At 42.3% G+C, this 22,007-nt stretch overlaps 2 protein-coding genes across 2 annotated transcripts; both read left to right on the top strand.

The window, feature by feature from the left end:
- Positions 1-4,639: 4,639 nt before the first annotated feature.
- On the top strand, positions 4,640-5,317 carry LOC117359686 (claudin-8-like). The gene has a single exon (XM_033942903.1). The coding sequence runs from the start codon at positions 4,640-4,642 to the stop codon at positions 5,315-5,317; it is 678 nt and encodes a 225-aa protein (XP_033798794.1).
- Positions 5,318-15,792: 10,475 nt separating this feature from the next.
- Positions 15,793-21,789, top strand: LOC117360055 (claudin-8-like). Its single transcript, XM_033943659.1, has 2 exons — positions 15,793-16,115; positions 20,848-21,789. The coding sequence occupies exons 1-2, from the start codon at positions 15,967-15,969 to the stop codon at positions 21,584-21,586; spliced, it is 888 nt and encodes a 295-aa protein (XP_033799550.1). The 5' UTR covers positions 15,793-15,966; the 3' UTR covers positions 21,587-21,789.
- The last annotated feature ends 218 nt before the right edge of the window (positions 21,790-22,007 follow it).

Genomic DNA, 22,007 nt, shown 5'->3' on the forward strand with positions numbered 1-22,007 from the left:
AAATGGCCCTATTTCCCATTTTTCCTATTAATAGCCAAATGCTAATTCTCCCTTAGTATGTAGCCATTAGCGCATGAGCTCTTAACCGTCACCTATTTTGTAGGCGGTAAGGGCTCACGTGCACTAATAGATTAGAGCGGAACACACCTACTCTCTGCCCCAGCACCAAAAAATAAATCCTATTTTTTAGTGCATGGGTAGCACACACTGATCCCATAACTACCACAGGATGTCTGAGTGTGCTCCTTGGAAATGCTTTTTAGCCCGTGGTAAGTGCAAGTTAGTGTTTACCACAGCTTAGTAAAAGGAGTCCTTAGTTTAGCTAGCTTCACACCGTCTTCTGAAATCGTTTCACATGTTCCTCTTCTAATATGGTGTATATCATTCAATGCAAAAAAGTACTAAGAAGGATGTTACATTGGTGAAACAGGCCAGATGCTAAAGACTAGGATCAACTTACACAGATATCATATTAAAAATTGAAATATCAACCAGGATGCACACACTTTCAAAAAAATTGACCACTGCACCTATTATTTTATATCATAGGCGTCAAAATGGGGGAGGCCAAAGGGACCATGACCTCAAAAACTGGTGGTTGCCGGTTGGTGCCCTCCCTCCCACCCATTTCCCAATGTTGTTATTTAAATCTTTGGGGTAGCTGCTGTTCAGCATCAACAAGCAGGCCTGCCCTGGAACCCTTTATTCTACTTCCAGGGGCAGGCCTGCTTATTGATATTGCGCAGCGACTGCCACAAAGATTTAAAGTACAATGCTGGAAGGAGATAGGGGGGGTGGGATCGGGAGCTGGTGACAGGCCTTGTCGCAGGATTCCGCTGGGGCTAGGGCAGAGCTCCTGGGCCCCCCAAACCAAAATCGTTCCGCTGCCTATGTTTTATAGTGGTAATACTAAAAGGAAATTTTAAGACAATCCAAGAAAGTAAGACCTTTGAAATTAAAATGAAATATTTTGGTACCTACCAGACAGGACTTAACAAAGATCCTGGCTTCCTTTCACACTACAAAGAAATGTAAACTTTTTTTGTCAGCTCTCTGTCTCCTACTTACCCATCCACCCCTCCCTCTTCCTGTGAAACTATCACTGAAATGCTTTCATGCTTCCCTTATATATACTGATATTTGTCAACATTTGCTTATTTCTGATTTGAAGAAGGGGTTGCCTTCAAAAGCTAATCATAAAATCCATTGAGTTAATCCAATAAAAACATATTTCCTTTATGTTTTTGCTTTATTCCTATATACAGTGCTCCCCCGGTCATTCGTGGTCGGCGATTCGTTGTCCCAGTCATTCGCGGTATTTTCCAACCGCGAATGACCGGGCCGGAGAGGGCAGCCGGAGCGACAACGAGTGAAGGAAATCACTCGCGGTATGCTCCGACCACCTCTTCCTGCACTAAAGTTGAGCCTCACAAATCAGGAGCTGCGTGTCTTCCTCTTACTGTGAACTCCTATAGTTTATGAAGCTTTAATTCTTCTTGCTAACATTTTCAGCTACTTTTCTAAGACAGAAAAAGAGAAGATTCCAAAAGTTATTTCCCTTTGCATCCTAGAAAATATATAGAAGTGAGTAGTTAGTAATTCTGCCACAATGGGACATGTGAAATAGAGAATGACACGGTGACTGTTACCCGCAGCTAGCCGTGGGTAACCTGCCGAAACGGGAAGAAAAAAAAACCTGGTTGCCGCTGGTATGGAGACAAGGCCATTCACCGCCCCGTGGAATGGTGAATGGTCTTGTCCCTGAAGTTAAGTGAGGCAGTGTGCGCAAAATACCTATCACCCCTCACACTCATGTGGTCCAGCAGGCCCCTCCCTCCTTCCTCTCGATCGCCGCAGTCCGGGCTTCTCCCTCCCTTCCTCTCATCTTCGCTAGCGATTTTCATTTTTCTGTCTCCGAACAGCATGAGTCTTTAAACAAGTTGTGCGCAGCTGCCTGAAACTTCTCCTCTGATGCAATCGGAACTGGAAGTTGCATCAGAGAAGTTTCAGTGTAGCCACATGAGATTTGAGGAAAAGCTCAGGCCACTCAGAGACAGAAAAGTGAAAATCGCCAGCAAGGTGAGGGGAAAGGAAGGAGATGTCTGGACCGCAGTGATCGGGAGGGTGGGAGGGAGGGGGCTACTGAACCATGCAAAGGGCACTGAAGTGATGTGGAGAGGGGGGAGAGGAGAGAGGAACAGAAGCTGAAGGGAAATGGGTAGGAGAGAAAGGGGAGAAGACGCTGAAGGAAAGTGGGGAGGAGAGAGAGTGGAACAGACGCTGAAGAAATGTGGGGCGGAGAGAGAGGGGGGAGCACATACTGGATGGAAGGAGGGGATAAAGAAAAAAAGGGCACACGCTGGATTGGGGAGACAGATACCAGATCTGAGGGGAGGAAAGGAGGAGAGATGTTAAAAACCATCTGGGGGAGGGAAGGAAAGATGGAAGAGAAAAAGACAGAGATGTCAGACTATGGGGGGAGGGAGCAGAGGAAAGAAGATGGGTGCCAGACCAATGGGAGGGGGGTTGGAGGGAGAGATGGAAGGGAGAGGCACAGTAACAGAGCAGATGCCATATGGAAGAGACAGAGAGAAGGCAGACAGTGGATGGAAGCAATAAAATGACAAGAAGATGAGGAAAGTAGAAACCAGACAACAAAGGTAGAAAAAAAAAATCCATTCTATTTCTTTTTTTTCTTTTTTTTTGCTTTAGGATAAAGTAGTATATTAGTTGTGTTGGTAAACATTTATAAACAAAACCCTACCAGCTGAACATCTCTTCCTCTAGTTCAGCAGCCAGGACTTTTATTTATAAAATGACAATTGTACAGAATATTGTTTCTTTTTATACTTTAATAAAATAAGTTCAGTATTAAACTATTCGAAGCTTGTGCGGATGGGATCAGATGGTTTGCAGGTGCCAAGTTCGCGGGGATGGGGATCGAGCTTGCGAGGACAGGACAGGGACAGGGTCCGAGCTCACGGGGATGGGACAGGGACAGAGCGGAGATCGCAGGGACGGGGCAGAGACTGGGACAAGAAAAAATGTGTCAGATCTAATTGGTGTATTTCATGTGAATAATACTCAAAAAGTGCTCAGTTTTAGACTCGAGACCTAAAAAAAGGAGATCAACCCCAATATTTTTGTCTCAATATTTCTCTCAATCATAGCACTTTGATATATATAAAATAAAGCCCATTTGCATAGGTGATGAAATTATGATGTGGCACATCCAGGCGGGGATGTTCACATTTCCCAAGTATTTTACAAAAGGCTTTACTGAACATGTAATATTTTGTAAAATATGTTTAAAAAAAAAAATGCCAACAAATACTGTACATGTCCATTTGCCATCATCTACAGAAGGACTGGGGGAAGGGGTAAAATGCGGACCTCACGGACCTCGTGGATCTAAAACCGCACATCCTTAAAAATCTGAGGTCCGTGCATTGACCTTTTAGCTTATACCACCACTTTCTCTGCACGCTCAGCTCAGGCCCCGGTTCTGCCTTTCCTAATGGCTAAGGAGGGAGGAGGCATACCATGGCTCTTGCTAATTAACCCGATCATCCCTTCCTCCAGATTTCTCTCTCCGCGCCGATTCCGAGAGCCCCCGCAATATGACACTGGATGGCAAATAGCTGGGTTGGGGGGGGGGGGTTAAAAAATGTGTGCAATGGTCTGCAGTGCATCAGACCTCGCGGTCCTCAGGGATCTGAACTGCATATCCTTAAAAATCTGAGGTCCATGCCACTGTTAGTCTCTGGCTCTGACAGACCTCTATGCCATTTTAGTCGCTGACGGATCCTAATGCTTTTCCCTCCCTATGCTGAGACTAAAAGTGGCACAGACCTCAGGGCAAAAGTTTTGCCGCTAGTCTCAACATAGGGAGGGAAAAGCATTAGGATCTGTCAGAGCTAAATTGTCACAGAGGTCTGTCAGAGCCAGAAACTACAAGTGGCATGGACCTCAGATTTTTAAGGACGTGCGGTTTTAGATCCGCGAGGTCTGTAAGGTCCGTGTTTTACCCCTTCTCAAGGACCGGTGCTTTAGAGGAGCTCGTTGGTTAGAGTACCCAAGAAGGCAAGGGTAACCTTGTACCGTTGCTTCTCCTAGCAGGGGGGTTGTGAGAGAAGAAGAGAAAGCCTATCTTTCTTCCCCTTCTGGTTTATCCAAAGGAGAGGAAGGCTTTATTTTGCTGCTGAATCAAGTACAGTACTCAAGTCTTCCTTAGTGATGAGAGCCTTCCAACAATTTAACATGGCCTTAGGACAAAACGTGACTTTTTTTACATAGATTTCTGAAAAGTGAAACATCCTTTGTGACTATAACTGTGATGAGTGGAAGTGCCTTTTTCCAGGGTTAGTCATGCCTTTCTAGGACACGTGAAGTAAATAATAAAGAGCCTGTTCCTAAAACATTTGCATTAAAAAAAAAAAAACCACAAAACAATCTGATCTAACAAGAGCATGCAAACCAGACCAGATTTCAGGCTCCATTTAAGTGAATGAAGCTCAGAGCAAAGCAACTATCTTGAAACAGTTATTGTGAGCAGCTTCTTAGAACTACTTTTTTTTTTCCTCTCTCAAAAACCCTTCCCCTGGAAACTGAATTAGCTCTGTTAGCTTGAGAAACCGAAATGACAAGCAACATCGCTCAGATCATTGGACTGGTGCTGGGAGGCGTCGGCATGATCTTGTCAAACGTTGTCACAGGAATGCCTCAGTGGAGAGTGTCTGTTATGGCGGAAGGGAACCTGACAGCAAAAGGCGTCGATGAACGGTGGGCAACGCGATGGGAAGGCCTGTGGTCAACCTGTGTCAAGCGACAGGACGTGGGCCTCCAGTGCAGCAGCTACACGTCCCTGGGGTCCCTCACGGCCGACCTTAAAGCCGGCAGAGTGCTCATGTCCTTTGCGGTGGGGCTGACAGTTCTGGCTTGCGTTACGGCTCTCGTGGGCGTGTTGTACAGCCAGTGCTGCAAATCGTACGGCAAGAACTGCTTGCTGCTCACCGCTGGCGTCACTTACGTCTTGGCTGCCCTGCTCGTTTTGATCCCGCTGACCTGGACGGCCAGTAACATCATGCAAGAGGCGTACGGCCCACTGTGCAAGGGCGCCCTGCGCGTAGAGACGGGGGAGGCCATCTTTCTAGGCTGGCCCACGGTGCTCCTTCTCTTCGTTTCCGGAGCAATACTGTGTTGGTTTAACCCTTACACCCCCGAGGGATGGGCGTATGAAATGAGCGAATCTGGAGTGCATGAAGTTTGTGTGGCGGAAAGAAGGACTTCGAGTTTTATCCTCGAGTCAAGAAGTTAGTGCTCTGGAGCACCGAACATCAGCGTGATGGAACTTTTCAGGCGGTTTACATTAAATTATAATTTTCTACAATAGGAGAAATGATGTGTGCCATTTGTAACCAGTAAAAATTCTGGAAAAGTGAATTATTTAGTTGGAAAATGTTCATTCTTATTTTTCTTATTATGTATATAATGTATTCCTATTTACAATCAAACTGATATGAACTTTATTGTAAATATTGCTACTGTTAAATAGCCTCAGATCAAAAATTACAGTTTTGAAATTCTTTTGGTGTCAGTCTTTTATTTTCTGTAATCAAAAATGGGATCTTTTGCTCTGTTCCTGAATGCAGTTTGGTTTTGTTGTTTTCAGCCTGACAGGGCTCTCCCTCAGGATTCTCCTTCCATCAAAGGCAGGTTCAGTTGGGCTGTGGCACCATTAGCTTTAATTCATAATTATTTAGAAGTTTCTCCTAGTTTTATTAGTGCCACCTGTCTTAGTCACTGCAGTGCAAATCCTTGGCCAAAGGCTACAGACTGTGGCCTCCTCTGGAACCTGATATTCATACACCACAAATCCAGTCAGCAATAGTCACAATTAAGTAATAGCCGGTAATAAAAACTATACTCTTCAAGAAATCCCTTTATAAAGCTTAATACCATGATAAAGCTTAACCCTCCTCTTACCAACCCCTCCCTAACCCCAGATCCTACTTTTCCCTCGCTTGGAAACCTTCTCTGATCTAACGTTGTAACCCTTCTTCATAACTCTTTTTGTAATCCGCTTTGAACCGAAAGATAATGGTGGAATAGAAATCTGTAATGTAATGTAATGTATATAGGGAATCCTATAACAGGGTGGCCTGGAGGGCACATGAAAGAACATAGTCACCTGCTTTCCTTTATAGGTATATAAACACCTAACATTTAGGCAGTGACACTTCTGCCAGCAATAGAGCCTAAGGGCTGCAGATACCCTTGTAATTTTGTAAGTTATGCATGTAAATTTAAGCCCCCACCCAAGCTATCTCAGGTATACACCCCTCTGGCAATTATGTGCTAGATATTTAGATAATAATGCTTACAGAATTTAGCCAGTTATGTGCATATATGTGCATATATTATAGATGTCTGCATATATAGCAGTATATGCAGACATCTATAATAATAAAACGCTACGCGCGCATGCGCACTCTCGCCGCGTGTTCCCTGATCCCTGATCTGTCGGGATGTGGCGGCAAGAGTGCGCATGCGCTAGATGGCGTGTTGTGAGGGGCCGGGACTTAGGGGAAGGAGAACAGGCCCGGGATTCATCCGGCCACGGCCAGGCAAGATCCCCCTTCCCCGCCGCACAGCTACTCTTAGATTTACCCTTCTCCTCCACTGCCAATTCCATAGAGGACATGTGAGGGAAGGAGGCTTTACTAGCACCCGTTAATGTAACGGGCTAAAAAACTAGTATAAGCATAAATGCCATTAATCTAAACATTTGCACATGTACAGAACACGAAGACCCAGATTCTATAAATGATGCCTAAAGTTATGCACCTAGATTGGTGCACTTGGCCAATCTAGACGCCTAGCTTAATTATTTAAAAGGCATAAATGGCTCTGATAATTAACAATTAGCACCTTTTGAGTGACATAAATTGTGTTTAATTGGATGGTAGGCACTGAATATACAGGTATATGTCGTGTGGTCACCTTGCCAGTGCTATCTATTTAATTTAGGTGTGCTATTAAGCAAGTCTCATCTAAATGGATAACTTATCAAAACAGCAGCTGAATATCTCCTCTATCCAGATAATGTTTTGTTCTGCCCTCACTCAAACCTTCCTCTGTCTCTTTCTAATTGAGATACTGTAGTATTAGGCCATTCCGTCATGTTTTCAGTCTGATAGTATCCATATAAGATTTAAAAATCTACATGCAGAGATACTATGAGATCGACATTAGAACAAAAGAACATAAGAATAGTCATACTGGGTCAGATCAATAGTCCATCTAGCTCAGTATCCTGTTTCCACAGGAGCCAATCCAGGTCACAAGTACCTAGCAGAAACCCAAATAGTAGTGACATTCCATGCTACCAATCCCAGGGCAAGTAGTGGCTTCCCCCATGTCTGTCTCAATAGCAGACTATAGACTTTTCCTCCAGGAACTTATTCAAACCATTTTAAATCCATCTAAGTTAATTGTGTTACCACATCCTCTGGTAATGAGTTCTAGAGCTTAACTACTTGTTGAGCAAAAAAATATTTCCTTCTATTGGTTTTAAATGTATTTCCCTGTAATTACATAAAGTGTCCCCTAGTCTTTGTAATTTTTGATGGAGTAAAAAAGAATCGATTCACTTGTACCCATTCTGCACCACTGAGGATTTTGTAGACTTCAATCATATCTCCCCTCAGCAGTCTCTTTTCCAAACTGAAGAGCCCCAACCTCTTTTGACTTTCCTCATAGGAGAGGAGTTCCATCCCCTTTATCATCTTGGTTGCTCTTCTTTGTAACTTTTCTAAGTCCACTATATATGAATAACCAGATAAGAGAGGTTCTTATCTGCTTAACTCATGCTGACAGGACCCCAAAGGAATATGCCACTGAATATCCCCTCTGAGTGCTAAAGCTGAAACCAATTGCAGTGGTACCTCGGTTTACGAGTGCACTGGTTTGTGAATGTTTTGCAAGACGAGCAAAACATTTGCAAAATCAGCATCTCGGAAACCAATCATGCCTCGATTTGCAGGCGGTGCCCTCCCCCCCCCCCCCCCCGCAATCCGGCACCCTCTCCCTCGCATGCTCAAGGCCTGCGAGTTCACGCTCTCTCCGAGATTTTCGGAGATCTTGGAGAGAACGTGAACTCGCAGGCCTTGAGCATGCACAGATGCTCAAGGCCCAGCAAGAAGAGGAGGCCGATCTTCAGGCACCGGCACCAGATGACAGTAAGAAGCGGCGGGGGGGGGGGGGGGTCCAATCATAGGGGGGGGAGGGTGCCGGATCGCAGGGGGAGCCTTTGGGGGGAGCAATGACGGTTCTCGTGGGGGGAGGGGGATAGAGCAGCGCCACTGGCCTCGGGGGATGGGAACGTATCAAAGCGAGTTTCCATTATTTCCTATGGAGAAACTCACTTTGATAAACGAGCATTTTGGATTACGAGCATGCTCCTAGAACGGATTATGCTCGTAATCCAAGGTATCACTGTATTGTGTGAGCAGTCTGCAGGTAGAATCAGGGCAGAGTCAATATTTAACCCTTAATTGGTTAAGTTAACTGGCCAAATAGGACCACATAAATAGCAGTCCTATCTTTGACCAGTTAAGGGCACAATATTGGCACTTATCTGGTTAACTGCTGGCTGGCTGCCTGCACACATCTGGATATTTAATGCTGGTACCTAAACATGTTCTGACATACCAGATAAGGTCTCTTCAAAGGAATAGTGGATAAATTAGTCTTACAATTAAGAAGTCGTAAAATTTGAACATGTACTTATTAAAAGAAGGGAAATGTTATGTTATAATAAAGGATATTAAAATAATAAAATCTTAGTATTAAAAAAAATATTAGTATCCTTTATTTTCATATTATTTTTATATCATTTATTATAACACATAATCATAGGACCCCTGAGGAAGACATTCTGGTCAAAACATGGACAGTGTAGGGTCCTCTTCATTGTTCAAAGTTGTGGATTATCTTCTATACTCATAGTTGTGGATTACATTGTCATAATAATAAAGTCTACATCAGGAACATCTGTCTCCTCAGTGTTTTTATTTTTGGTCACCAGAAACAGCCCAGCATTGATTATCAGGGGTCAGCTCTGCTAACTCCCACAGTCTAAATGTGGGGCCCTTAATGATCTCAGTAACATGCATTTAAATGCTTTTTAATTTGTTCTGTGGTAAGGGCTTCTGTACAAGTTAACACTTGTGCTGAAACCCTTCCTGCATTGCTAAAACTATATTACAACCACATTAACTACATAGGAAATTTTCTGCATGTACCCCTTGACTATATTAGTCAGATTTAAAACAGGTAGCCTTAGGAAATGTTCACATGTAGGGGGATGTGGTTTGGCACTGAAGCGGAATGGACGCTTGATCTAATGGCTGTCTCCCTTCTCCGTTATTTTTTTCCTAACAGGATACACTTATATAAAACACGAGCATTTTATGAGTATTCATTACACGTATATATAGTGAGTATAATATAGGAGTTTAAACATGGCATCGGGAAAGCAAAGTAAGTTGGAGGTGGTTTTTGCAGCGGGTGGTGCCAAGAGGCTTAAACCTGACCCACTACTCCAGCAACCTTATTGACAGTAAATAAAAACAAATTGTTCTTGATTTTGTCTGGAGTGGCAATACAATCAATAGTTAAGAACTGGAATGATTTCACACTGTGGAATTTTCATTTTTGGTGGGAAACTGTATCTGTATGTTTCTTCTATAGCAGTGTATCTCAAACTGTATGCCAAGGCACACTTAGTGTGCCTCCTGAGATTCCAAGTGTGCCACAGCACACTTAGAAGGAAGAGAGGCACCTGCCAGCTGACTTCCCTACACGGTACAGTGCCAGCGCTGCCCGATTCGCCAAAGGCCTGGATGTTTCCCCTTTCTCTCTAGTGTCCTCCGGCTTCCCCCGGCCTCCCGGTCTCACCTTTAAAGCTAATTACAGCAGCCTGCAGAGGATTGCCGGTAGGTAAAATGATTTTATTTTCAATATAGTGATTGAAAAGTGGCAGTTTTGAGAATTTATATCTGCTGTGCATATTGTGTGTATATGAAAATGAATGGAAAAGTTGCATTACAAATTAGTAAAGGGGATGGGATCTTGGGCAGAGCTTGGGTGGGCCTAGGGAGGTCTGTGGTTGGAGTACTCAGTTGATATTTGTTAGACTTAGAGGGTACTTAGCTTGAAGTAGTTGAGAAAAACTGCTGTAGGCAATCAGCTGGCGCCAGTGCCTCTCCTCTTCCCTGCTGGCACCCCCTACTGGCGTCTCAGGGCCCATCTGGAGGCCTCTGCACATGCGCGGATGTCGACGTGATGATGTCCGTGCACTTCTGGGTGCCTCAAGCCATGGCCACTACCTTTAGTGTGCCCCAGCTTGAGAAAGTTTGAGAGACACTGTTCTATAGGTATGAAGCTAACTTGGCTGAAAGATCGGGGAATATGACCTCATTTAAGGATGTTTGGAGCCCCTTAGAGGGTTTCATTAAGCAGTATGAGTGATGAAATGACTGGCCTGCTAGACAAACAGGAGGTAGGGTGGGGAGTTTGGCTTAGGGAGGGTGGGATGGGTAGATAATGGCATGTTTTTGTTATGAATTTCCTAATATATGTATTTATATATTTATAATATATTTGTGCGTTGCATTTCTCTGTAAGATGTTAAAATTTAATAAAGATTAAACTAAAAAAAAAGGAAATGTTCACACGTAGATTCAGTTTTCAAATGTACACAAGTTAGTTTGTCTCTCAAGTAGCAGCTATAATGAACATAGATACTTTAGTGTTCGTTCTTTGTGGCTCCTAATTTTTAAATTCCAAGTTTAATTAATCTTTGATATACCGTTTAACAAATAAATACCTAAACGTTTAACAATTATTAGGATAACTGAAGCAATGTTTGTAGCTTAAAAGTGCCTATGTGCATTGTAAATCCTGCAGGCAATTCAAAATTGTCCCCAGTCAGACAAACATGAGGTGAGATATAAGGAATGAGATTAAAACAGATGGTTTTTAATTGTAATCAATTTTTTTCTTACTAAAGAAGACAATCCCTATGTAGGTGACATTTAACAGCAAGAATTTCAGACAGATACTGAGCTTTCCAAAGGGGAGAGCCACTGAAGATGATAAAAGAGATAAAAAGTTGAGTGGTGGTCAAGTTAAAACAGAATAATAATTAGGTGGCTACTGATAAATTATATGGAAAAAGCAGAGGACAAGAATAGCAGTGGCCAAGAAAAGAAGGAACAGAACTAAGGCGATAAAGCAGTAGTAACAAGCCCATGACTGATCAGAAGGAACACAGCCACCTTCTGTGGCTGACTCAATACCAATCAAATCCACTGTGCCTGTCAGTACATGCAGAGAAGAAACCCCATATGTCATCATCAGATGGCGTCTAGTAGGTCACAAAGCTTAAGGGGTGTTCTTCTCAGGGAGCCATGGCAGAGCAAGAGAAAACCTACTAATACTACTCTTTATCATTTGTAAGGCTTATGCAGCTCTCTACATTTAAGATTCAGTAGACAGACCCTGCTCAGAAGAGCTTACAATCTAATTTGGACAGATAGACAGGACATCTCAGGGTTGGGGAGTTTCTGGTAGAAGAAATAATACAATGGGTAAAGGTATCTGACAGTAAGTAGGAGTTAGTTGAAAGCTGCTTCAAAAAAGTGGGATTTTAGCTTGGATTTGAATACTGTTAGAGAAGAAACGTGACATATTGGCATATCGAAGCAAAAACCTAGATTTTTTGCTTCAAATTGAGACTCTTGAATTGGAAGTACTTTTAATGATTAACACATGGGTAAAACTGAAATCTTCCCAGATAGTTTGTGACCCTATTAATGCTTTTGCCACTGTGAAGTGAGAAGGTGGAGAAGTAACAAAATACCCCCCCATGCCCAGTTACAAAGCATCAGTTCCTGAGTTGAAGACATCCTTGTCCTGCCCCATGCTTACCACCTCCCCTACCTACTAGCTGATTGTATGGCTGAGCTGTTCCTCTCTCCACATATTCTTTCAGATGGCTTTGGCAGGTGGGGAGGGGGGATTTAGCAGAAGAGTACAATCAATGTAATGACATTGGGCTAGATTCACTAAGCAAACCGATCGTGTACCGATCAGTTTGTGACCCCTTTGCGACCCGATTTCCCTCCGACCTGATTCGCTAACCTCTCCTGCGATCCGCTTCCGATCCGTGCATGCAAATGAGGGGAAACAAATTTGGGACACCGACCAGGCTGGCCGATCACACGTCTCTGCTGACTCTCCTGCTCCATTACCGCCCTGCACTCTGCCCCAGTCTTCCAGCCATGCTCTCTGCCCCAAGCTCTGCCTCAGCCAAATCATCAAATGCATCATTGCATCTGTCTACATGCATGTGCATTTAATATATGGAGGGTCAGTGTTTAGTGGTTTAGGATGAGATGTTTTAAGAGGTTTTCTTTCTACTCTGGCCCGATGTCTTTTCTGCTCTGAGCTCTGGATGGTCTGTGCATGCATCAGGATCGCACACTAGCGATCCGTGTCGGCGGATGGGGGCGTTCCTCCGATTTCCCCCATTAGAATATTACTGGTTGAAGAATCCATCAGACCTGTCTGGATCAGACACAGATTGGTCACGATCGGGCAGGTTAGTGAATCTAGCCCATTGAGTATAAATGTAGAAATACCTTAAGAACTAACTCTGCTTTAATTAATACTGATTTGCTGTTAAGTGTTCCTAGGAGGATATTGCAATTAATTGTGATTGATCTTTGTAGTCCAGTAAGTATATAAGTTCTCTTGGAGAAAGGAGGTAGCTTTATGAAACAGTTGGGAGAGCTGAAGGGATGTCTAGTTCACCCCTAAAAAAGGGCAATCTTATAAGTTATCCTATATTGGACTGGAAGCTAGTGGGCTTTTTTTAAAAGAGGGGTAACGTGTTTCTTATTTTCCAGTGTTTGTAATCACTTTGATGGCAGTATTTTGTATTAACTGTTGGCGCCTAATGTCTTTTTGACAGATTCCCTGATATAAGGAGTTACAATAATCTATTTTTGAGATGATAAGTGAATGAATTAAAATATTTATTGATGATAGTTCCAGGATTTTTGACAGAGATTTGATCATTCTAAGTCTGTAAAAGCAGCTTCTTACCACAGTACCCATTTGCGAACGGAATTTGAGTCGGCTGTCTAATTACACCTAAGAGTTTAACCAAGACTGTAATAATGCAACTTTGTAGAAAACATTCAGGGCAAAATTTGGACATGTTTGATGCGAGACATGTTTCAATAATGACTATGTTCCAAAAATGTACCCAAACTGACAACTGGAGGGATTAAGGCACCTATCTTTGGCCACTATGCCTTAGCCACTTAGCCAATGAATATCAGCTTGGCTGGTTAAGTCCACAGCAGTGAACTTTGACACGGATATTCAGTGCCGGCGGTCGGAAAAAGTTCTGACATTGAATATCCGTGATTGCCACAGATCATGGAAGGTAGCTGGGCTGCCTCCTGCAGTTTCAGAATCATGCCCACTGAGCTCAAAAAAGTTTAGCAAATGACCATTTTCAAAACAAAATAGTTGGACGTTTTTCTGGTTTGAAAATGGCCATTTCCCAAAACATCCAAAATCTGATTTCATAGATGTCATATTGAAAATGCCTCCGTAAATATCTTGTTCTTCTATCCTGACTCATTCCATGTACCATGTCTCCCTCCCTCATACTGGGCTATTTGATCTCATGTCCAAGGCTTTGATTAGCATAACAACAAAAACAGAAAGAAGACCCAATATTCCACAGTGAGACCAATCCAACGATAAAAGCAAAAGACTGTGGATGTAGATGTTCTGAAAGATGGTTTATTGTTCGCTCTTCACAGTAAAAACATAAAAATACAAGTGAGAGTCTTGGGCCCTCTTCTATCAAACTGCAATAGCAGTTTATAGCACAGGGAGCCACACTGAATGGCTAGCACTGCTCCCGACGCTCACTGAGTTCCTATGAGCACCGGGAGCAGCGCGAGACATTCAGCACAGCTCCCCGCGTAAAAACTGCTATCGCAGTTTGATAGAAGAGGGTGTAAGTATGTAGTACACGTGCAATTGTCCAACCGTGCCACTTTGCTTGTTTCAAGCCATTTTCGGTTATCTGCTGAAAGACACGTACACTGCTTTTAGTCCATACTTTTATCTGTGTACTCTATATCATCCGGACCCCTGAGGAAGGCGTATTTGCCGAACACGGACCATGTAGGGTCCGGTTGGACAATCACACATGTACTGCATACTTAGGCTCTCACTTGCATTTTTATGTTTTTACTGTGAAGAGCGAACAATAAACCATCTTTCAGAACATCTACATCCACAGTCTTTTGTTTTTATCGTTTGATCAGCATAAAACAGAATTAAACTGATACTGAATATTGTGACAAAAATATGTAAAAAAGAATATATATAGAAAGAGAGACAGAGAAAGAAACAGAGGTAGAGACATACAGGTTTCACCTGGCAAAAATTAGCAGTTACCTTCAGTTACCTGTGAGCCTGAGCACACGTGAATATTCCAGGCAGTCTCATTAAAGTGCCAAAATTATGAGATAAGTTTATTCAGCTGCCACACCTGCTAGACAGCTGTCAGAAGCACATGTTTTATTTTTCAATTGTGACCAATGTAGTTCTAGTAATATGTGTGGCATCCAGATAGTCATCTTCAAATTACAGATTCATAATGCACCTCTAACATTCCCGGGATCTATTTCTTCTGAGTCTGTAGAACCAAATTAATTTTGTTATTTTAATAAAATTTGCAACATAACAATAACCAAACCTGCGTCTACAGAAATGTACTAAGATATGAAAGCTATGAAGAAAAGTAAAAATAAAATACAAACAGGTCGATATTCAATTTTTACTAAGCTGCGGTAGAGGTTTCTACAGCAATCCAGAGTGCTAAATGTTCCAGTGCTGCTCCAACACTGATAGAATTCTTATGAGCGTTGAAGATATAGGGCTCTGGGCTCTGGTAGAAACCTCTTCCGTGGCTTAGTAAAATGTTTGGGGGGGGAGAGTAAATGAGCAGGAAGGCCTCCTGCCTGTTGAAATTGCTGGTGGCTGCCTAGTTGCCAATATTCAGTGGCACGTAACTGGACAGCCTATCTTACTCCCTAGTGGTCCAGTGAGATGATGGAGGCAGGAGCAAACTCCATTCACTCCTGCCTCTAGTGGCTCCATAGTAGAAATAGCTGACATGACTTCTAGTGGGCATCTCACAGTACTACTGCTAGTACCATGAGCCTCCCGCTAGAGGTCGCAAAGGCCATTTTTAGTATAGAGCCACTAGAGGCAGGAATGTGTGGGGTTTGCTCATGTTCCTAGCACCCCACTGGACCATAAGGGAGAAACCTAGGCCTAGGGGACCTCCTCTAAGTAGGGGAGGAGGAGGGTGTATGGTCTTTCTGCTGAGGGGTTGGGAAAGGAATCAAAGCTGGAGTCGGAGGGGATTGGGAGGCACATGCACACTTAACTAATGCGAGTCTCAGCCGATAATCAGCCAGGACCAACAAAGAGGCTTATAGGAGTCCCAGATGAATATCAGATGGGACCTATATATGAGCCAGTGTACTGACATGTGCAGTCAGATGCCAGTATTGAATGCTGGGCCTGGATATCGACTGGAAAGAAATCACAATATATCCAGAATACTTAGTTAGTTAGTTGCCAAACCAAACCTTGGGCTTCAGTTTCCCAGGGAAGGAAAAAAGAGCAACACCTGAGCCCATAGAGTTGAACAGCAGAGCCAGACCACATCTGAGAATTATGAGAGAAAAAGGAAGCCTTTTCAGGCAGTGCCCCAGTATACCCTTGACGGGGAACTTAAATGCAAGCCTAATGCTTTCAAGGAGGAGGACTTAGGGGAGAGCACCAGTATTCCTGAGAATACAGATGTGGAGCTGGATGAAGATCCTGAGGGTGACCTGCAGTCCTCACCAGAAGAAACCATTCCCAAGGAAGTTGCAATGGAGTGGGATAACAGCATTCAGAATGGGAAAACAAGAGAAATTCCCATGGAAGTTTTTTTGGTCAAGGGAAAGGTTAGAACTGTGAAACTGCCCTGTTCTGTTTAAAGCTTTAAAGTAAAGTGTTTTATTTTCCTGCACTGTGAAAGATGTGCTGCGGATTTGAAACCTTATTTGTTTTTTGAACTGTGAAATGCTAAACTCCTCTCCTGGAGGGAGGGTGGGAGGGACTTGGATGTTTGTACAGTGAAGCGTAGGGAAATTTGCTGTTCCAGGGAAGTGAAAGGGAACTGCTAATCTTGCTTGTTTGTCAGGTGAAGAATATTTTGCCACTTCTTGTGGGATTTAAAAGTGGTTTTTGGACTTTAATTCATACTGGTAACCCACTGTTCTGATCATATTTTGAAGATTTGAGTTTTTTTCCTGCACAAGAAATAAAGGAACTGTTTGAACCTTAGCCACGGACCATTCTGACAATTATTTTTGGTGTTTTCTGGATGAATTGAACTGGGGGAGGTTCATTGAGAGAATACTCCCATGCCTGTCCAGAAGCCTGGTGGCACAATATGTTATAGAATAATAGCACTTCTGCATGTCAGAGGCGCCAATAATTGGCACTTACATGCATAAGCATGAGGCGCTATTCCTTAACCTATGCGCTAGAGTCACCTAGGGACAGATTCAGTAAATGGCACCCAACACCAAGCACCAGGGCTGCACGCCCAACCTGCATTCCAGGATTTCCATCAGGTTGAGCATGGAAATTTGCACTAAGTGCTTTTCTATAAAGGCACTCCAGACTGAGCACTCTTTTTATAGAATAGCCCTTGGTGTAAATTTCCACGTTCATCTTTGGGCACAAGGCCTTACACCTACTGAAACCTGGTGGAAATCCTGGAATGGAAGTTGGGCACGCTGCTTCGGTATTCTACAACACTGCACCTAAATTTTTGGAATGCACCTGACCCGCCCATGCCCTTTCCATGGCCATGCTCCCTTTTCTTTTTGTTTTTTTAAACATTTTTATTATTTTATTTAGTTACAATAGTGTAATACATTTAAATTGAAAATAAAAAAATATAACAAAGAATACACTATCTCAAACAATAATATTATAGAATCATAACTATACCCAACCCCTTTCCATGAATTATTAATATTGACAATATTAAACATCTTTAATATGAAGAATTAATATCTATATTTTCATTATCTTTCCCTACCCTACCCCCCCATCCCATCCCAGATGTGTAATGAAAAAATTCAGAAGGGAACATATTATCTTTTAATGTGAAACAGCAAATAAAGCCAATGGACTCCATATTTTGTTAAATAAAACACTAAACCCTAAACATTCTGCGTTCATTCTCTCATATTTATATGTATTACATACATTTGTCCACCAAAATGTATAATTTAACCCGTCATGATTTTTCCAGTTTGCTGTGATCATTTGAACCGCAATTCCAGTTAAAATCAAGAAAAGATGGCTTTTAAATTTATCAAGGGGAGGTTTAACATTTCTGAATTTGTGAATAAAAAAACCAAAAGATAGTCTTAGAGATATTTGGAGCATCGAGATTAAGCAGTATATTTCTGTATCTCGTTGGCCACGAATTTGGAATTGGAAGTTAAAATGTACGGTGTCAGCATCTATGAGACAAACATGGTTATTTTTATTGCATAGAATTTTTTGGACCCCAGTTTAGTTGCAAAAATTAGATAGCTCTAGATCAAATAGATGCTGGCACTGTCATACTGACATAGGAACTTTAAATCATCTGTTATTTTTTTGTCCGCTGATATTTGGTTTTTGGTAGTCAATTTGGGGACAAATAAATATAATCTTAGAATCAGATATTCCATTAACATATGAAGCAATAATCTGTGGTACTATTTTACATGTTAAGCCATGCTCCCTTTTGGATTGCATGCAGGACACTTTGGAGGGTCAGCATTATAGAACAGTATGTAGCTGATGTGCGCATAAGTCCAAATTAGTGCCAGTACTTGATTGTTAATAGCTCATTAACTAATTAGTTTGCATGCGCGTCTAGAATTTGCACCCAAATATGGATGCCATATTTAAAATCTGGTGGTTAGGGCACAACTGCAAGGGACATGCATGTGATCAGAGCATGAGTGGGTCATGAGCAAGACACAAAGCAACTCGCACAACTTACAGAATACTATAAGTTGCACACGTGTTGCCTAAATCTCGCCATACTAACACAGCTTTGCACTAGTATCCTATGATGGTGCTGATGCACCCTGAAGCCATTATAGAATTGGCATTAAGCACGTCCCAACTTTTACTTCTTGGCACCAAGCTATAGAATTGCCACCTATGTGCATTGTTGCATTGCCCACCTCTCCCAGACCTGGTAACACACTGAAGGGCCAATACAGAAAGCTACTGCAGGCAGAACACAGGGCCATATTCTATAAATCACACACAAAATGGACACCGGAAAAGATTGGCACTAAGTGCAATTCCACAAAGGGCACACTCCTAAATTTTATGACTTACACCTGTTGAAACTTCGTGTAAATGCTGATGCGCAAGTTGGGCGTGCTGATCCAGAAGACTTGCCCCTAAATACATTACTGACCTTTTCTCCTTCTCAGCCAACAGACACAAGAGAAGCTCACATTCCAACTTCGTTTCCCCCCAGTGAGAGGTTGCAAACTGAAAAAACACCATGAACACCTTCTCTCACACCAAGCAGCATCACGGGGTAAAGACCTAGAACAATTACTTTCGCCCACTATTTATGAGGAATTTAGGAAACGTCTAAAAACACACCTGTTCCTAAAGCATCTAGACAATTGATCCACTCATCTCTCTCCCCCCAATAGCAATTAACTTGTCCTATTGATCACTTTTTCCTCAACAATGAATTTCCTGTCCTATTAATTCTCTTTCTTCTACCCCTCTTGAAGTCAATCAATTTGTACCTTTGCTTAATCTTTTGTAAACCGCATAGAATTTCACGGTACTGCGGTATATAAGCTGTTATTATTATTATTATTATAACTACGCCCACAACTTTTTAGAATGCCCCTAACACTGCTTGTCCCTTCCATGGCCACACCCCCTTATGAGATATGCACAATGGAAGCTAGGTGCACTGCCTGTTGATTTCTATGAGCTTGTTAATCAATTCATTTATGAATACATCTCAGGAGTATGCCCAAATCTGGCTTTGTAAATTGGGTCCGATATATAGAATTCAAGGGTTAATGAACAGTTTACGTGATCATTACTGGCTGCTGGATGTAGAAGGAGCTTCAGTGCTGAAATTAACTCTCATGGTAGACATCAATGCACAGAATATTAAAATGTTTGGTAGACGCCGTTTACTTAACCCATAGCAATGCAGGACTGTGTTCTGATGTCTACTATGGGAGCACAAAGCAAGAAATCTACCACAGGTCTGAGGCATCAGACCTGGCACCCCCTAGTGTCTAGGGCACCCCCCACCTCACCCCCTCCTTACTACTTAAAATAAATTCCCTGGTGTCTAGTGGCAGCTCTTCCTTCAACCACTTCCCACAGGTGTTTCTGAAAAAGAGGCAAGAGTGATTCCCAATCCCTTTTGCCCCCAGTGCTACCAGGATGCATTGAGTTGGGATTAGGAGCTACCATTTCCAAAATGGCAGCACCAGAGGCAAGAATGAGTGTGCATTGCTCCTCTCTCTTTTCCAGATATGACCTGGGGAGGTTCAGGGACCTAGGAAAGGTTTTAGAGGAGGGAAGTGCCATTAGACAGAAGAGAATCTTTTAACATCGTGAGAAGGTTGGGCGGGGGGGTCGTGTCAGAGGCCACTAGACTATCGGAGATTTTTATTTTAATGGTGGGGGCATGCTGGTCAGGTCTGAGAAGGGAAGAAGCTGTTAGGCTACTAGGGATTAAAGGGGACAGTGCAGGAAGTTGGATTGGGGTGCAGACCTGATGGCTTGGTTTTTCTTTGTCACCCTTCCTGTCATTGTGTGAGCTAAACACTGCTGATGCATTGACAGGAAGAGAGACATTTGACAGTGAGCTGCAGATTACTGCCACGTTGCAACAATCTGCATGCTCATTGCTTACTCCTTAGCCACAGAATTTTGTATTGTTTATTTCATGGTAGAAGCCACTATCATGGCTTGCACTACCATGTGCACTACCATGTGATTTCCTACATCAGCCCCTGAAGCTGGGCAATTTTCGGCACTGCTTTTCTATGAGTACAAATGGTTTTGAAAATTGCCCTCTGATAACTGTTATCGGGCAAAAGAAACTTGTGGTACAACACAATAAAATTTACATATCAAAATATTCCAACAGCTAATATTCTTTCAATGGGGAAAACTTGCCTTTCCAGTTTTCCAACTAGTCAAAACAAGTTCTTTTTTCTGGTGGCTTTGATATTTTTGTTTTTAAAGCAGTTACTAGTAGCATCCAATATTTTACATAGCCTTAGGAAATAATGTCTTATACATTTGCTTTTAGAACAGCAAAACATAAACAATTTTTCTGTTAGTAATAATCATTATAAATGTGATTCCTAGTTTAGTCACACCCATATATCCTGTATTATATAGATTATGACATTCCCTACACGTGACATGATATATAAATGCATCAGTGCTGGTTAAGTAGCATCATTTCGATCTGAGAGCCAACACAAGGCAGGCAACTTCAGGTGAGCTATACCAAACTTCACATTCAAATGGATTTCTAAAAGCAAGGACAAAACGCGGTGTGGATATCATCACCTAGGTAGGAAACTTAACAGAATTCTTCATTTTGCTTTTAAACAGGTGCTCTGTGAATCCAATCAAGTCTCTCCTTTGCGGAAAGAACATGGCGCACTCTGTAGTCCAAATCATTGGGCTGATACTGGGCGGTGTTGGCATGATTCTGACTTGCGTCGTCACAGGAATGCCGCAGTGGAGAATATCCATCGTTCTCGAGAATAATTGCCAAAACTTACAAAAACGCATAGATGCAACATGGATAAGCAGATGGGAAGGACTGTGGGTAACTTGCATCAGTCAAGGCAAATTCCAGATGCACTGTAATAACTATGACTCCATGGTATCCATCACACCAGACCTCAAATCAGGGAGAGTACTGATGATCTTTGCAATAGTACTGTCGATCTTTGCCTTTTTAACCGCTATTGTTGGCATGCTGTACAAGCGACACTCTGAACAGTCGACAAATGGCAAAAACTGCTTATTGCTGGCTTCTGGAATTGGCTACATTTTGGCTGCTGTTCTCGTGCTGATCCCAGTGAGCTGGACAACCCATAATATCATCAGAGAAGCATACAACCCAATGTGCACAGCAAGACAAGAACTGGGAGAAGCCATTTTCCTAGGCTGGCCAACCATTCTGATTCTCCTACTTTCTGGATCGATACTGTGCTGGTTTTACCCTCGTGTGGACAGTAGTAATGGTTCTGAATATAGTGCCCCAACTCATCAGCAGGATCAGGAACTTTATCAGATAGATGACAGATCATCATGTCATCAATCCATAAGTCAATACATTTAGTTATTTTGTCTTCCATCACTGTATATCAGTGTTTGCAAGTGTACTTTACTATTAATAACATCGCAATATAAATTTGTACTGTATGAAAGGTAGCATTTGTAGCATCTGTTCATCATAATATTTAATTTATTGATAATACAGTATTAACTGGTTTACAGATCATAAATTGTGCATCTAAACATGCTATTTATTTTTAAATTGGTAATGCCAAATAAAAAGAATATATGAAAATATTTGCTGGATTGTAGGTGTGTGTTTAAACTCTGTTTTTTCAATTTGCATATTGTTTACTAGCATTACTTGATTACTGTTCAGCTGTTATATATGCTCAGTTAAGGGCATGTCAAAATTTGTTTTAAACTGCTTCATGCAAAGTGCAAAGTTTTACTTCCAAAAGCAATCCATGAGGATTCCTTATGGA

This window comes from Geotrypetes seraphini, chromosome 4 (genome assembly GCF_902459505.1).
Source record: "Geotrypetes seraphini chromosome 4, aGeoSer1.1, whole genome shotgun sequence".
NCBI lineage: Eukaryota > Metazoa > Chordata > Amphibia > Gymnophiona > Dermophiidae > Geotrypetes > Geotrypetes seraphini.

Excerpts from the sequence above, each read along its gene's own strand:
- LOC117359686 (XM_033942903.1), top strand. The coding sequence starts at position 4,640 with ATGACAAGCAACATCGCTCAGATCATTGGACTGGTGCTGGGAGGCGTC.
- LOC117360055 (XM_033943659.1), top strand. The coding sequence starts at position 15,967 with ATGTGGAGCTGGATGAAGATCCTGAGGGTGACCTGCAGTCCTCACCAG. Across the intron at positions 16,116-20,847 it reads TTTTTTTGGTCAAGGGAAAG|GTGCTCTGTGAATCCAATCA; the intron begins GTTAGAACTGTG and ends GCTTTTAAACAG.